The sequence below is a fragment of the Protopterus annectens genome, chromosome 1.part2 (assembly GCF_019279795.1).
Source record: "Protopterus annectens isolate FY-2018-M chromosome 1.part2, PAN1.0, whole genome shotgun sequence".
Taxonomy (NCBI): Eukaryota; Metazoa; Chordata; order Ceratodontiformes; family Protopteridae; genus Protopterus; species Protopterus annectens.
The window spans coordinates 446,943,947-446,962,124 of record NC_056727.1 but is presented as its reverse complement, the minus strand read 5'-3'; the positions used below and the strand labels follow the sequence as shown (position 1 = coordinate 446,962,124).

The 18,178-nt window shown below is 44.0% G+C and overlaps 1 protein-coding gene across 1 annotated transcript in view; it reads left to right on the top strand.

Moving 5' to 3' along the window:
- Positions 1 to 18,178, top strand: part of DZANK1 (double zinc ribbon and ankyrin repeat domains 1) — a 1,792,612-nt gene that overhangs the window by 1,027,430 nt on the left and 747,004 nt on the right. Inside the window, exon 14 of the mRNA XM_044056983.1 lies at positions 6,143 to 6,246. Within this exon, the coding sequence (XP_043912918.1) occupies positions 6,143 to 6,246 (104 nt within the window). The remainder of the gene's footprint in view (positions 1 to 6,142; positions 6,247 to 18,178) is intronic.

Here is an 18,178-nt window from a genome sequence, read left to right as displayed (position 1 = left end):
ACCATAATTTGTGTATACCTTGTTTGGGGCCTGGCACTATAAAGCAAAGATTGGATTGTGCCAGGTTGGTCTTTGGGAAACAGTGCAATTACAATATGTTCCTCAAAGAAGCGCAAGGACAAGGCAGTTAAACCTAGGTTAGAGAGTCGTCCCAACCGGACGCCTCTCTTTCAGGGGGGCCAGGGGTGGTGGTGGTTCCGACGGAGGCCTCTGGAGTCCCAGGGAGAAACTTTGATTTTACAGGATGTGGCCTCCCAGGAGGCAGGTCAGGCTATAGGGGCTTCTCAGATTACTTTACTCCCTCCCTTCCTAAGGTGTTCCTCTTTCTCCCTCCCTTTCCTAGGTGTCTACTCCCCTTTCTGCTTCCAAGGCTTCTCCTAGAGGCAGGTCTAGTTTAGCTACTGTGGGAGTCACTCCTAGTTCTTCAGGTTCTGTGCCCAAGAAGCACATGCTTAAAATGGCAGAAGATTTAATTACTTTAATTAGAGGCTCTATGCCCCCTCCTGATAAGAGGCCTAGGATGGAGCCAGTGTTGGGGGATTTTGAGCAGGCTTCGGATGTGTCTGAGTCTTCGGCTGAAGACTTGCAGGAGTATTCTCATTATTCTGATTCTGATGTTGATGATTCTACTCCTTCTGCTTCTCCTCCTGAGGATTTTTCTTTTTCAGAGACCCTTCACTCCATGAGAGAGCACTTTAAATGGGAAGGTCAGGACTTCTCTGACTCCAGGAAAAGGCTTAGGGAATTTTTGTTTTTACCCCAGCATAGGCCTTTGGCTATACCTCCTGTTTTGAATGTGGTGGATGATGTGTTTGCAGAGGCTTCTCTTAATCCGGATTCTTTGCCCCCTGCTCCTGTTAAACCAGATAGGTATTACAGGGTGCCTGAAGCTCATAAGTATCTTTTTAAGAGTCCTATGGCAGACCCTGAAACTGTTAGCCAGGGGCCTAAGGGTGTTAAGGCTTCTGTTGTCAAGTATCCGGTTCCTGCAGATAAAGAGGCCAGGGCCTTGGATAGATGGGGAAAGAAAGTTTATACTTCTTCCACTCTAGCCATGAGAGCTTTGAATTGCCAGTTTCACATGTTAAAATATCAAAATTATCTCCTTTCTCAGTTGAAATCTAAGGTTGATGCTCTGGCGGAAGGTATTGATTGTAAAGAGTTACAGGATTTAGTGCATGTTTCTGAACAGGTGGGTAAGCATTCTTTGCAATGTGGTTTTGATGCTGTACAGGCCTCCTCTAGGGTGGCTGCCACTGGGTCAGTTCTTCGCAGGCATGCCTGGCTGAGGGATCAAAATTTATCTGATCATGTTAAAACTAGGATTTTGGATGCCCCTTTGCAATCTGATGTCTTGTTTGGTTCTCCTGTTGAGGCAGTTTTAAAGAAAATGGAAGACAAGGCTAAGTCTATGCAGACTGTAAAAGATTTTTTGCAGGTTCAGCCTCCAAAGTTTAGTAGAAATTGGCCTACTAAGGGGTGGACGTATCCTTCTTATGATTCCCAGTCTAGGGGTAGATCTAGACGTGGCAGGGGCAGAGGTCAGGGCTCTTTCAGGCCTAGAACTGGGGGTTCTCCTGCACAGTCTTCGGGTGAGGGCAGGGGTCAGTCCTTTCGTAAACAGACCCAATGACCTACCTTTCAGCTGCCAGAACCTTCTCGCCTGGCAGCACCTTTGGGAGGAAGGTTGGCACTTTTCAAAGAAAATTGGAGTTTAATTACCCAAGACAGATGGGTGTTGGATATCATACATCACGGTTACAGGTTTTATTTCCATACCTTGCCTCCTTTCAAAGGCATGCCAGACATTCCTCCTCAACAAAGAATAGAGGCTCACAAGCAAATTTCTCTGTTACTCCAAATAGGGGCCATACAGCCGGTTCCTGTGCCAGAAAGGGGCCTAGGATTTTATTCTCGCCTGTTCCTTGTACCAAAAAAGGGGAACACGTGGAGACCAATTTTGGATTTGTCTATCCTCAACACTTATCTGGACATTCCCAAATTCAAAATGTTGACGTTACAACAACTTTTACCTCTGCTGGGCAAGGATCACTGGATGGTAACTTTGGATCTCAAGGAGGCTTACCTTCATGTTCCTATCAGACTAAGTTGCAGGAAATATCGACTGGGACTTCTCACTATCAGTTCTCTGCATTGCCCTTTGGCTTATCTACTGCACCCAGAGTCTTTACGAAAGTTCTGGCTCCAGTGATAGCTTTCTTCAGGCTAAAAGGAATACAAATCTATCCTTATTTGGACGATTGCCTGATTCTGGCTCAGGGAAAGGAAGAGCTTCTTCGTCATTTGGAATATGTGATAGCAGTGCTAAGATGCCTGGGGTATTCTGTGAACGAAATAAAGTCCAGTCTAGTACCCTCTCAAGACATGTGCTTTCTGGGTGTAAGACTGAATACAGCATCCCAGATGGCCTTTCTAACCCCGGACAAACAAAAGAATCTTTCCCTTTACTTCCATCAGCTTTCTCTTCAGTCCAGGCTGACTGCAAGGACAGTCCTTCAAGCCTTAGGGTTCATGGCATCTTGTATTCTGGTGCTTCCCAATGCCAAACTGCATATGAGGAAGTTGCAATGGTATCTCAAAAATGTATGGACACAGCACTGCCAGGATCTGGACACTGTCATTCAAATAATACCTTGCATTCAAAAGGAATTTTTGTGGTGGGCTCAGGAATGTCACCTAAACAAGGGACTCTCTGTGACCCGGCCAGAGGCGAGTCAGATTCTAACAACAGATGCCTCAGACAAAGCTTGGGGAGCTCATCTAAACGGAAAGTGGATACAAGACAAGTGGCCTGTCAGACTACTGCATCTACATATCAATTTGAAGGAGATGTTAGCAGTCCAGTTTGCATTAATAGCTTTCAAGGATTTACTTCTTCCAGGGCAGGTGTTGATTCTAACAGACAACACAACTGTCATGTGGTACATCAACAAGCAAGGGGGAACACATTCTTATCCTCTCTGCAGGCAAGCAATGATTTTGTGGGAGACTGCTGTCAGTTTACAACTATGTCTTCAGGCAAGGTTTCTGCCGGGAGCACAGAACTCCTTAGCAGATGTGTTAAGCAGACAAATCATGGGTCCCCACGAGTGGAAACTGGATCTTCATGTATTTCAGAAATTGACAGTGTCCTGGGGAACTCCAGACATAGATCTGTTCGCTTCTCCACTAAACCACCAGCTGCCAAAGTTTTGCACGAAGAGGTTTCATCCCACAGCTTGGAAAGTGGATGCTCTTTCTTTCAGTTGGAAAAATCTTCATGTGTATGCCTTTCCACCTCTGCCTCTCCTCCCAAAGGTACTTCTGAAGGTCAGACAGGACAAGCCAAGGATGATTTTGATAGCTCCAGATTGGCCTCGACAGCACTGGTACCCATTACTGAGAAGTCTAGTATGGAAGCCTCCATGGCCTTTGCCTTTGATTCCACATCTGTTGTCCCAGGAGGACAGCCATCTGCTCAATGTCAAACTTCACTCTCTTCACCTAACAGCCTGGCATATTCTGTTTTAAACCATAGAGGGTCTCAACTTCCACAACAAGTTTTAAATGTGATTTTGGAAGCTAGAAGGCCTAGTACAAGGAAAGTGTACGCAGATAAATGGAAGAGATTTTTGTTTTGGAGTGCAGCTAAGGATTTGGATGTTTCTGAGCCTGATTTAAGTGTGGCTCTTCAATATCTTACTGAGTTATTGGACAAAGGTTTGTCCTTCTCTTCTATTAAGATTCATGCTGCAGCAATTTCAGCTCACTATGACTGTGACCCACCATTGTTTTCTCATCCTTTGTTCAAGCAATTTCTTAGAGGGGCAAAGAATATAAGACCCCCACAAAGAGCTCCTACTCCTGCTTGGGATCTCAATTTTGTGTTGGAGAAACTCACTCTACAACCTTTTGAGCCTGCAGCTACTGCTGAGTTGAAATATTTGTCATGGAAAACTGTTTTTTTGTTGGCCATTACCTCTGCAAGAAGGGTTTCTGAATTGCAGGCCCTTATGGCAGTTGAGCCTTTCTTAATTTTTCATAAGGACAGGGTATCTTTACGTACTAATCCTTCCTTTATGCCTAAAGTGGTTTCTAGTGTGGCTTTAAACCAAACTATTCATTTGCCTACTTTTTATGCAAATCCCCAAAATAAAGGGGAAAAGATTTTGCACACTTTAGATGTACACAGGCAGTTGCGATATTATTTGGACAGAACTAAAGGGTTCAGACAATCTCAGCAGTTATTGGTTTCTTTTGCTTTGTGCTCTCAGGGCAAGACCGTGTCAAAACAAACTATTTCTAAGTGGATTGGATTTTGCATTGCTTTCTGTTATTCCCATCATGGCAAAGAGATTCCAGCTGGGATTAGGCCTCATTCCACTAGGGCTACTGCCACTTCAACAGCTTTTTTGAGGGGGGTGGCAACTAAGGATATTTTGGAGGCAGCCACTTGGAGTTCAGTGCATACCTTTTCTAGGCATTACCACCTTCCACTGTACTCTAGATCCAGGGCTGGTTTTGCCACTGCTGTGTTGCAGGGCATTTTGGCAGCTCCTGCTTCTATATAATTTAGCCATCCTCCCTTACCTCTGCTTTGGGATTCTACCCAAGTGTTAGGACTGCAGCAATGTGAGATGAAGAACATAGTACAGTTTTGTACCTACCATAAATGTAGATGTTCGAAGATCCACATTGGAGCAGTCCAATTTACCCTCCCTCCTTCCCCTCTGTAGTCTGAGGTGGTTGTGTGGGTTGAGTTATCCATCTGAGGTATACTGTGTATATTGTATATATCTTGTGTGTATTGTACATATTTTTGGTATTAGGCTGGTTGGTTGTTTAGTTGTTGTTTTTGGGTTTGGACCTTTCTTTTTAGGGTCTTCTGACATCTGGGGCAAGAAAAGACTTAGGATATGACGTCGGTCATGCGCATTTGTACCCTGACGTTCTGATGTCAGTCAAATGCGCCTTGACCGACGTCAGCCTTATACTCTGATATTCGGGCCGACCGAGGGACAGCGGACTACCCAAGTGTTAGGACTGCAGCAATGTGGATCTTCGAACATCTACATTTATGGTAGGTACAAAACTGTACTTTTTGCATCAGCATGAATTTTCTAAAGGGTGTGGAGTCTGAAACGCAAATGTCTCTCATTGTTTTCTAACTTCAGTCTTCAATGATTTGCCAGTTATTTACTAGAAAATCACAACTTTATGAAAAATGGACTGGAATATGAGGCAAAAATCTGTATAGTTGAGAGGTATGCTTGACAGTGCCTCATCCATGCTTCTCTGCATTCTGTTTGCATTATTTAGTGCTGTATCCAACGTTTTCTTAGTTTGAGGTTAGGAGAGACAAAAACCTTGAGGTATTTTTCTTAATTTCTCAGTAGTTTATCTTTATCTTTACCCTAGATAAACTACATTACCATATTTTTCTGTCTTGTATTACTTAAAAGTTAGTTTGGTATTTTTTTCACTGTATTTCATCCTCTATCTCTGACACAGTTCTGTATTATGGCCCTGCAGCTGAAAATTATAAGGGAGCTATTTAGTTATTGTGACATTTGCACAGAATTTCAGACTTATCTAAGAGTAGAAGCAGCAAAGCATATTTCTGACAAGTGAGCCTGGAGTTGCAGCACCATCATCCTATTTGTTAAAATGGCCCTGCTCTTGATAATTCTACAGGCTTCTGCTTGCCCTTTCTCTCTGTCTTCTCTTACTCTGCAACTCATCCACTGCATAATGCTGTGTCATCAACAGACAGGGAATTCTGCCTTCTATGTCAGTGTCATTTATTAATTTCTTGAAAAGGACCAGCTGTAGAACCGATTCCTGTGATACGCTTTGATAGTATATGTTACCATCATCTCCTTTTTCTTCTCTTTTTTGTTTGATTTTGGTAATGTCAATGCCAGTTATTTCTTTGGTAATTATTAAAAGAAGGAACAGAGGATGCATCATTTATGTATATAGTGATTGTACAACTGATAGCATGTTATTTCTGTTGCATCTTTTTCCTGTTTATTCCATGACTTGATAACTCATTACAACTGATAGCATGTTATTTCTGTTGCATCTTTTTCCTGTTTATTCCATGACTTGATAACTCATTTTGTGTCTCTGTGTTCTTTAGGTTACTGGAGAAAGCAAATAGATCATATCTGTGCCCATTTAAGAAGCTATGCTCAGAATAACACAGAGTTTCGAGCTTTGATTGGAAGCCCTCGAATGGGGAAAGTAAGTGACTACTTGTAGTGGAGTTGAGGGAAAGGAGGAATTTTATTTTCAAGGTGTATTTTGCAATATCCCTTTTTTTCTGCTCAGTCTCATATGAAAACATCTTTCATCAACTTTCCAGCAGTCCTACCCAGCACATTCCTTTGAAATTGTCCCTGCAATCTTTGGTTGTATAAGGAATGGAGCCTGTCTGTGTTTCTCAGTGTGTGTCCATCTACTAAGTTTAACAGTCGATGTTCTGTTGTCCCATCTCGCCTTTGTTCTTGCTGGTTGGGTTCGGAGCTGATTGGCCAATTTACTATAGCTCGAGAGCTTTTACTGGCTCGAGGCTATCCCTTATCCCAACATGCCTAACGGCAGCTACCCAGATCTCATTTGGCACTTGCAGCGTCGAGATTGCTACTACTGGCTCAGGCTAAGTACTTTATGCTTTTTTCTATTTTTTGCTATTTTTTCAATTTTTTTGTGGTTATATTGACTCGTTAGAGGGTGCACTATCCCCCGTTAGTCTAATGACCCCTTTCTCTGCTTGTTGTGATGCTTTTGGCTGTCATTATTTCTCCTCAGGCCTTGCTTTCCCCTTGGAGCCTGTTTAAATTAGAGGGTTCTTCCCTTTTCCTCACCTTTTTCTGTGATTGCTGTTTAAGTTAGAGGCTCTCCCCCTTATATCTTCTCCCCTTAAAAAAAAAAAATATATATATATATATATATATATATATATATATATATATATATATATATATATATACATACATATATATATATACATATGTGTACATATATATATAAAGTTCTTCCTTTTCTGTTCTTGGGCTACCTGTTACAGCCTAGTTGCAGTTACTTGTGTGCTCTTAGTTGATAGCTTTCTGTTTTTTTCTGGTGCTGTGAAAATTTACTTGACTAGTGTTTACCATGTCTAAAGAGTCGAAACCCTCTGTGTTTAAAAAATGTGACTCGTGTTGCCAGAAAATGTCCCTTACCAACAGGCACACAAGTTGCGTTTATTGTTTAGGGGCTGTTCACCTGCAGGACTCTTGCCCAATCTGTCACACTTTCAGTTCCAGAGTCCTGCAGGAGAGAAAAAACAAGCTTATTTTACATGGCCTCCTGAAGAACCCTCAAGATTCTTCCTCTCAGGATCCTCAACCAGCTAAAGTGTCCGAGAAACATGCCAAGCCATCAGTTCTGAGTTCGGAACAGACAAAATTCACTGAGAAGCCTTCGGCTCTGTCAGCTCCCAGCATTGGCTCCGACAAAGCTAAGTCTCCAGCGGCTCCATATGTGTCCTCGGAGCCAGTCCAGACCCATAAGAGATCAAGGTCTCCTTCTTTGGAGCCGGTATGCTCCACTGCATAATCTCCTCTGCTACAACCTGGAGTAGGCAGTCACTGGTCCTCTTCAAACTCCTCTTGGTCCTTCAGACTTTCGGATCACAACATGGAGAGAGTAGTCCACAGGCTCCTCAAGTCACAGGCACCTGCTAAATTACTTTTGAGCCCGGCCCATAAGGAGTTGGCTCCTTTGGCCCTCCCAGCTTCTCCATCGATTCCTCCTCCGACTCTCTTGATCTCGGAGCTGGAGTGCATGGAGGTCGTGGCGGTGGAACTGTCAGATCCGGTTTCTTCTCCCTTATCGGTTCTGACAACTGCTCAAATCTCCTTGATGTCTCAGTCCATTGAGGGATCTGAGCACCGAAGCTCTCTTGCCGGCTCTGAGGGGAGAAGTGGCATCAGACCCTTGTCCAACCCTGCTCTTCCTCTCGGAGCTTCGGCGCAGGTGAGCTTGGCTGCTACATCAGCCTCGGAGCCATTGCTCCCAGTTCAAAGGAGATCTCTGGGCTCTTTGGAGCCAGCGGCTCCTTCGACTTGGGACCAAGACACCTTTGAGGTGATGAGGAGTGTGCTGTCTCCTGCGACTGCTCCACCCTCGGCTCCATTGGCTCCTTCTCCCTCAGTGCCTGTGCCTGCTTTTGTCCCTCCTCCTGCCTCCAGGCATAGGGAACCTGTGCCCCAGGACACCCCATTGAGTGACCCCACCTTTTCCTAAACCTCCCCCGAACATTCAAAGGAGGTCCCTCAGAAGAAGAAATGTAAGAGAAAGCATCTAGACTCTCCTGAGTCTGTCACTTTGGATACAGATTTGGATGAATCAGAAGGGTCACCCTCTGAGGATGTCTCTTTTTCAGACATCTTGGAAATCTTTAGACAGAGTGGTGGCTGGAAGTCCCTAGCCCCTTCTGAGGAGATGAGTCTGTCTACCTGGATGCATTTGGTTCTGACCCTCCACCTCTTGGATGCCTCGCCTTTTGAGCCACTTTTATCTGTAGTGAGTCGAAAGGCGTGGAGCGCTCCAGAGACCATGTAACCAGTTCCGAGGAGACCGAACAAATTTATTACTGCTCCAAAGGATAAGCCTTTCCTGTCCAAAGGGGTCCCTGTTGATGCCATGGAGGTGGCAGCAGCCACTAAGAAGGAACTTGTGGAAACTTCATCTGTCCATCCACCGAACAAAGAGTCTCGTACAATGGACAGGAAGTATGGGGAGCGTATTTTTCTTCAGCGACCTTTACTCTCAGGTCGCAGAATTATTTGTCTCATTTCACATGACTTCAGTGGGATCTCCTGAATGAGCTAGGAGAGATACCCTGCAAGATCCTACAACTGAGAGAGTTGCAAACAGGGCAGCTTCCCAGCTTGCGACCTTGACCTCTATGAGGCTCATTTCTTATGCGGCAGATGGAGTGAGTAGGGCAGCAGGTACCAGAGTAGCTTTGTGGAGACACTCCTGGGTGTGCCTTTGTCAATTTGCGGAACCTTTTAAGTCTTCATTTACCAACACCTCCTTTGATGGCTTGTCCTTGTTTGGACCTCAGATAAAAGAGACTCTCACCAGGTGTGAACAGGATGGCAAGACTCTCTCTGTCATAGGAGTCCGTTTTTCCACTCCATCTAGACCCTATCCTAAAGCTCAGAAGAGTGGAAAAATGTGGTTCTGAAAATCCCAGGGATCTTCGCCTGACACACGTGGAGATTTTTCCCCCAGGGGCAGAGGGGGAAACAACAATGGAAGACGCTGCTCTTGCAGCAGAGGGGGTCTGCAACAGCAGGGCAACAGAGATACTTTCTCTGTTAGGCCCTTCCAGCTCTCCTGAACAGAGTCCTGGCTGTCCACCTCTGGAGGCAGTCAAGGACAGACTATCACTGTACCCAGCAGCCTGGCAGTCTGTCAAGAGAGAAACATAGGTACTGTCGATAATATCCAGGGGTTACAAAATTCCCTTTTCTCAGCCCCCCTCCCAAAAGACAAAAGTTCTATCCCAGATGTTCCACCCAGTCTTCAGGATCAAGCAATCCTAGAGGTTCAAAGATTGCTAGATAAAAGAGCCATCCAGGAAGTCCCTGCAGACCAAATCAGATCCAGAAGTTACTCAAGGTTCTTTTTAGTGCTAAAAAAGACAGGGGACTGGAGACTCATTTTGGATCTCAGTGAACTAAACCAGTCGGTAAAAAAGATGAAGTTCTGGATGGTGACACTGCAGTCCATTCTTCCCTTCTTGGGTCAGGACTATTTGATGTGCTCCATAGATCTCGAGGATGCGTACTACCATATAAAAATGGACAGGCAATCCAGGAGATTCCTATGCTTCTGGTTGAGAGCCAGTCATTATCAGTTCAGGGCCCTGCCCTTTTCATTTCACCACAGCCCCCAGGGTGTTCACCAAGTGTATGGCAGTGGTCACGGCTCACCTGAGGTGTCTAGGATTCCAGGTGTTTCCATATCTAGATGACTGGCTCCTCATTGCTACCACTGAGCATCAACTGATCAAAGCATGGGACTACACAATCCAAACTTGTTCCCAGTTAGTCATCACCATAAACTACGAAAAGTCTGCCTTGTTGCCTTGTCAGTCTATTACCTTTATAGGGGCAGACTTAGATACAAGACACATGATGGCAAAACTGCTTCAAGACAGGGTGTCAACCATTCATCAGCAAGTTTTGTTTCTCATAAAGAAGACGAGAGTTCAGGCAAGACAAGTTTTACAAGTACTGGGCTCAATGGCTGCAGCAATTATGCCAGTTCCTTTAGCACTCTTCCACATGTGGATTCTACAGTGGCTTCTTTTTGCTTAGTGGTCTTTCCAGGATTTGCCAATGTCACACATGATCTTGATCACGGAATCTTGGAAAAATAACCTACTATGGTGGCTTGTCTCCCCCAGGTGACTCTGGGCAGACCCTTTCTAGACCCCCAACCAGTAGCCACAGTGACCACGGACGCTTCCCAGATAGGATGGGGGGCATTATCTAGGATGGACTGTCCAATGAATGTGGCAACCTCACGAGTACCATTTGCACATCAGTGTTCTAAAGATGAGAGCGGTGCTTCTGGCGTTGCAAGCACTTCAAGACTGTCTACCTACCAGGACCATTGCAATCCAGACAGACAATATGTCAGTGGTATGGTACATCAAGAAGCAGGGCGGAACCAGATCTTACCCCTTGTGTCGGGCAGCACTTCAAGTATGGCAATGGGCAATGTCTTCCCAACGTTCTCTGACTGTGACGCACATTCCTGGAAAATCAAATGTGATAGCGGACAGGCTCAGCAGGGCTATCCTCATGCTTCACGAGTGGTCCCTGAAGCAGGAAGTTGCAGACTTGATTTTCCACAAATGGGGCCAGCCATGCTGCAGTCGTTTTGCCACTCCCCTAAACAACAAATGCAGCAGCTACTTCACCCTAGTTCCAACTCCAGGACAGTCACCCAGGGATGCACTTGTTCACGATTGGCCTCCGGGACTACCATATGCTTTTCCACCTTTCCCTCTCATTCCAAAGGTACTTCAGAAGCCAAAATCGTTGGGTTGCAAACTTATCCTCATTGCTCCTTACTGGCTTTGTCAGATATTGTTTCCGTTTCTTCACCATCATCTTCAACTGGAGCCTTGGATACTGGACCCAGTTCTGGACCTCCATCAGTCAGACGGGCTTCACCCATCCCTCCAAACTCTCAAGCTGACTGTTTGGTTACTCCACTTCCAGTCTTAGCCAGGCTCCCAAACATTTCCCCTGCTGTACAACACATGTCCTCCCACAAGCCCACTACCAGGATGATTTACATTAACAAATGGAAGAGGTTCTCTTATTGGGCCAAGAGTAATAACATTGATCCCTTTATGGCTCCTGTTCACGAGATTCTTGACTTTCTGGCCGAAACCTTCGAAAAAGGGGCAGCTGCAGCTACTATTAGGATCCTACTGGCTGTCATCTCCAATTTTCATGTAGGAGACTTGGGTTGTAACATTATGTCCCATAAGTTGTGCAGAGCAGTCTTACGAGGTACAACACTTTTATGGCACCCGGTAAAAGAACCCCCCCAGGACCTAAACTTGGTTTTAGCTTTGATGGTTCTGCCTCCCTTTGAACCAGCAGCATCTTGACCCCTGAAATTTCTATCTTGGAAAACCCTTTTCTTGGTTGCTATGACCTCAGCTAGATGGGTTTCTGAATTACATTCTTTGTCTATTCACCCGACATATCTCATTTTTCACAAAGATAGAGTCTGTCTTAGGACCAGTCCTTCTTTCTTGCCAAAGGTTTGTTCTGAGTATAACTTAAATCAGTCCATTGAGCTTCCTGTGTTCTGCCCCAGTTATGGCAACAAGGCAGAGTATAGATTACACCAATTGGATATTCATAGACAATTCCATTTTTATGTACACAGGACCAAAGACCTCAGAAAATCAGACCAAATGTTTATATCTTTGCTGACAATAAACAAGGTTATCCAGTTTCAAAAGTGACCTTATCAAAATGGCTGTCAGACGGAATCAATTATTCATATGATTTGCGTAAAAAGACGCTTCCAGGAAGGCTCAAAGGACATTCAACCAGGACCTTAGCCAACTCTGTTGCCTTCCAAGCTAAATTGCCTTTAGATTCAATCTGTGCAGCAGCAACATGGGCAAATCCTCATACCTTTATCTCTCATTACAAAGTGGGTGTGGTCTCCCAGAATAGGGCATCCTTTGGTTCCATGGTCCTGAAGAGTTTGTTCCAGTGAGCCACCCAAGAACCAGGTGCTGGGGACGTGGTCCCAACCAGCTCGAATGAAGGCAAGATGGGACAACATAACATAAAAAAGTTATGTACCTACCAGAACGTTCCATGTTTATTGTCCTTCATCTCATCTTCCTTCTTGCATCCCCCCCCCCCTCCCTCCACCTTCCTGGAGGTTCGAGAGGAGTTCTTTATTGGTTACACTGGCTGAGTTTCCTGCTGACATACCGTTAGTTAAATATGCATTGTCTTTTCCTCTTTCCTTCCTACCTTGATGTATAAGAGCTTAATAAAAATTGTTTTTTACTATGTATGTCTAGTGGTGGCTATTATAAACAAGATCTGGGTAGCTGCCGCTAGGCATGTTGGGATAAGGGGTAGCTTTGAGTCAGTAAAAACTCTCGAGCTATCGTAAATCGTCCGAGTCAGAGCCAAGGATTGGCTCCGAACCCAACCACCAAGAAGGAAGGCGAGATGAAGGACAACAAACATGGAACGTTATGGTAGGTACAGAACTTATTTTTCTGCACTTGTCCTGTCTCATTTTTCAAAACCATTTTAATTTTTTTCTCTGTAGCTCCCATGTCTTACTTATGTTTCCTTGACTCCTATTCCAGTACTCTCCGTTGTGAAATACCACTTTGGGTGCTACATTTTCCTACAGGACTCACACACAAACACATGATATCCAGCACATTCTATTATGCCAATGATTCATTCCTGCCACTTCTAGATACACCTTCTTGAATCTCATCTCCTTCAGAAAACTGCATTTTTTATATAAGGACTGGCCACCATCGCAACTGCCTCATCCAAACTAGAAAAAAGTGAGAGTGGGAGTGGCAAGAAATAAGAAAAGCATGGCAGCAAACATCAAAGACCTCATGTCAAAGGAGTGGAGAAGTAAAAGAGACCACAGCAAAAATACTTCCTCAAATGAGGAATGTAGATACATTATCTGTCTGTCTGTCTATTTATATATCTACCAATATTTTGTTGATTGGGTTAGTTACACTAGAACAATGACTTTTTTCAGGGAAGACCCAGTGTGTTATTCATACTGACTAGAGGAAATTTTGCCAGGTCACTGGGGAAATTCCTGTACTCTTTTTAATGGGGGGAAGGGGTGCTGGAGAGCCTATTTCTATAGAATGATGGGGGGGGGTTGCCTCAGCATCAGGAAATAATCTATTACCTCTTGTGGCTACTAAAAATGTTGATTGTATGCATCATAGATTTGCATATTCAAGACTAACACAGCTAGTGGAAGGCATGGGGCACATTAGTCAAACCACTTGGATATAAGGCAGCACATACTCATTTATTAATACATTTGAGAAATTAAAAATTTTATAACTTGTCATACAAGTCATTTACACTGCATCAGAAATGTTTGGGTTGCTTGAGTAGCAAAATAAATATCTAGCTATTGCTTTCCTTTATTGCTTCATGGCATTCTTCTATTTTGCATATTGTGGTTTATTTTCTTTACACTGTGTGTACTTGTATTCTGCTTTTAATTGCATATTTAAACTAGGAAAGAGACCACTGTTGTTTGTGTCTCTTGAGTCGCACATAGATTAGACCAAGTCAGTTGAGGTTAATTACCTGTGAAGTGAGAGTGGAGTTAAGAGGTGAAATAAAACATTTCAAGGCTTTACTGGAAAAGCTTACTTAGACTCTGCCACAAATTGTTGTGAGGGAAAGGTTAGTTTGTTTTTGTTTTCTTCTATTTTGTATTGCTTTGTTGCCTTCTCCTATTTTGTATATTGTGGTTTATTTTCTTTACAATGTTTTTTTTTTGTATTCTACTTTTAATTACATACTTAAACTAGGAAAAAGACCATAGCTGTGTCTCTTGTGAGTCACACAGAAATTACAGTTTCACCCACCCTCCACACTGGTGTTGTGTTTTTAAACTCAACTGTCTTTCTAGTTACCTGCCTCTTATGTTAATTTGACCACATATTTTCCTCCCTCTCCTCTTTCATTGGCTATTGTGACTAAGTACAAAATTGTAATTTTGTGAAATCATTCCCCTTCAGTTTTTTCAATTTTTTGGCCATCCCACTGTATTCCATAGAGCCAGACTACTAAGTGCCCACCCACTTCCAATCTGTCTTGCTCTTTTAAAATTAGTGGAGCCCTTCCACATCACTGTTGGAGTATTCTTTACCAAAGGGATTCCCTGCCAAAGATAGCCTAATGTCCAGCCAGTATACCAAAGCCTTATGATTTTATAGATGTCATATTTCACATGTATGCTCTCTTCTTCAGGTGTAGGGCATAAATGTGATGTATGGACATACATACCTGATAACTTCTTTGCCGACAGTTTAAACAGCATCATTGCTCATTGGTCTAAACACTTCTGCTTCTGTGCTGGTTACTGAGCCATGTTTCAGATAAGTGCCCTCTTATGGTTTCTTCTTATCTTTTTCTCTTATTTGATTTTGTGAGTTTACATGTCATCCAGAAAGGGAAAATGTCATTGTGAGAGGTAGATTCCCCATAAGGATCATCTTGAGCAGTCTCTCTTCTGTTTGGATGCTTCTCATGACCATATGCAGTGTTCTATCTGCCAGGTATTTCCCCTAAGACCCTACATAGTCATCTGTCCTTCTCCTTGTCCATTTACCTGGAGAACCAATGTCTTAAGTTGTTGGTGCAGGGTGCTATAGCAGAATCCTCCCATCCCAAAAGATAGCCACCTGCCAAGAAAAAGGCCAGAAAACTCGGGTCTGATTTGGCTGCTGTCCCACCTCCACTAGATGTCTCTGTCAAGGCTGATGAAAGCTCAGACAGTCACCCAGTTGCTGTTTTGAATTCTTCTGCTGTGACCCTGTTGGTGGCTTGTGTGGATACAACTTTTCACACGTCCTTGGAGGCTCTTTAAGCATCTACTCCGGATTTTGAGGGGGATCTCGGGTGATTATTTCAAAAGGACCAAGGGAGATTTTGCAGGTAGTTGTTCAGGAGGAGATTCCTGCTATGTTGACTGAGTGTAAGCAAGGGTCTGAACCTACTAGGGTTTTTAGGGCAGTTGTCCCACAAAAGAAAAAGCAAAAAAATAAGCATGGTTCCTCAGCTGCTAAAGATCCTCAGCATAAATGGCAGGATTTTACCCAGGGGTTATTTAATGCATTGATAGTCTTAAAGCTTCCCCAAGGAGTTTCTGTGCATGCTCCCCCTTGGTCATCTATCCCCACAAGAGGCCCAGAGAGCAGGAATCCTCTACAGAAGATTTGGAATATGGGGAAGAGTCTTTGACATATTCCTCTTAGATACCTTCTCCCTTGCATTGTAGCTCTGAGGAATAGGATTCTGTTAGCCTAGATTATCCCTTGGAAGAACTCTCCTTTGGGGGCACTTTTTCTCGTATGATGGAGTATTTTAAATGGGACTTTTCTGACATTCAAAAGAGGTATTATGACCTCTTCCAGATGGGGTCCCCTAAGCCCTCTGATGTACCTCCTGTCTTGGCTGCCTTTCTAGATGACTTCTCAGCAACCTCTGTGGCCCCAGATTCTCAACTTCCAGCCCCTAAGAAACCTGATAAATTTTACAAGGTGCCTGATGAGTTTAAGTTTCTCTTTCAAAACAATACCCATATCAACACATACAGCCACATCTCATGGAGCCTCTACTTCTAAGCCCATAAGGCAAGGTGCACCACACAGCCCAGCATTCTCGTCATTGAGTACTTCATTGCGGGACACACTGATGTCCCTTTCACCAGGCTGAATAAGGAGAAAGTCACGGTTAGTTGCTTATCAGGGGTTAGGATCTTCCACATTACACATGTACTCAAGTCATTGGACCACAAGCACCAGTATGACTCAGTCATAGTCCATGTGGGTGTAAATGATCTGAGATGTAACCCGCTAGAGTATACAAGGAGAGACAGCATGGAGCTGTCAGAATATGTGTCCTAGGCTGGTATGAGCCTAGAGTTAAGCAGCATTTTAACTTCTCCAAGGATGAATGCCACAGTATGAACAGAAGATGACCCACTTTCATAATTGGCTTAGTTTCTAGTGTCATTCTAATGGAATGCAGTATTTATCAGCTTGAAAGGAGATGGTGAACAGACCACACTGCTTGCCAGGGATAGTCTGCACCTCTCCTCTCTATGCTTTTGAATATTGGCTAAAAAATTGTCATTCCCTCATAGTACCTTTTTTAGGCAATACCAAACTGAACGTATTTCCAATATAGCAAATCAAAACCAAGAAATCTAAAGGTGTCACTCCTCAATGCTAGGAGTCTAAACAAAAAACTTCATTCACTACAAGCTCTCCCCACCATAGGGATTGCTGATGTTTGTACAGTCACTGATACATGATTTAAAGCCACACTGAGCATGCCATCAGTGCAAAGCTATAATGCCTGCTACACATTTAGACCAGCTACTACACAGACAGAGACTAAAGGTGGGGGTGTCTCAGTCTACAACAAACATAAACATACCTCAAGGTTGGCCAAACAGGGCAATGCACTTTTCCACATTCAAATGACCATGGGCAAAATCCATACCACTTCTTTGCAAGCTATAGGTCTCCCTGTATGACCCAGGAAATTCATAAAATGAATTTATACTTACTGAAAATGCTCACCATCCAACCCAATACAATATTCATGGGTGATTTTAATTATACCACGTTTAATTGGAAATCATATGTGACACCAAACATACAGGCACAGAGACTCCTGAATTTTGTAAACACAAACCCCCTGGACCAGATTGTTAATACACTGACCAGGTATGCAAAGATATTTGATCTGGTCCTCACTAATATGGGAGAGTGCTGCACACCCCCAGTGTAATGTTTTCTATGGTAAGGTCTGACCACAAAATGTTCTCTTTTGATATAAAAATAAAACCTGGAACCCCAGCTAACCCTGGAATATTCAGGAACTACTCTAAGGCTATAGATGTCCTTCAAGAATGCAACTGCAGTCATAACATATGGGGTTGTCCTGCCTCAGGCAGCCCTTGGTCGGCCGAATTCCAAAGTCTGGGTCTGGCGGCCATCTTCTCCAGTCTTTCGCAGAAGCAGTTGTTGGTTAGCTCCTGTGTTTTTAGTAAAGTCATCTAAAAGCTAAGTACCCTGGGGAACATTTTTCTTGCCTCAGCCGATGTCAGAACAAATTGAGAAAGTTAATAATTGTTTGTCTTGTGGTAAACAAATACCTCATAAGGACTTCCATTCTCTTTGCCTGCCTTGCCTGGGCCCAGACCACAAATCAATGTCGGCCTGTGCTGCCTGTGCTTGCTTTAATAAGTGCACTCTCAGGATCAACCGACAACTCAATCTTCCAAAACGGTAATCCAACCGCCCAGGCCGACGACAGCGGTAACTCGGAGTCCACTGTTGACTTTCCTCCAGAAACCGAGGTTCTGGATCTACCCGACACCATTCCTGTGGACAAGGTTACGCTAGGCCTCCTGTATCCATGTCCATCAAGGCCTTTGCGATGCTAAGGCCGTCAGCCAGGCCAAGGCCCATCCTAATCCTACTGCTCAGGCCCCCTCTTCTGATAAGCAGATCATGTCTCTTGCTGCAGATCTAATTTCTCTTATTAGGGGGTCTCAGCCTCATCCAGACAGAGGTTCTCAAAAGGCTCAGAACTGAGCAGGCCGACAACCTCTCTTCAGATGAAGCCTCTGGGGATTCTGAGCATTCTGATACCCAAGAAGAATCCTTCCAGGCCTATGAGGACTCTGATGCTGAGGAATCAATTCTCTGCCTCTCCTCCAGAGGATTTTCCAGCACAGGCCTTTAGCTATCCCTCCAGTTATGGATGTCCTGGATGATGTTTTCTCCAACTCCAGTGCTAACCCTGATTCTCTCCCTCCTGCTCCTGTC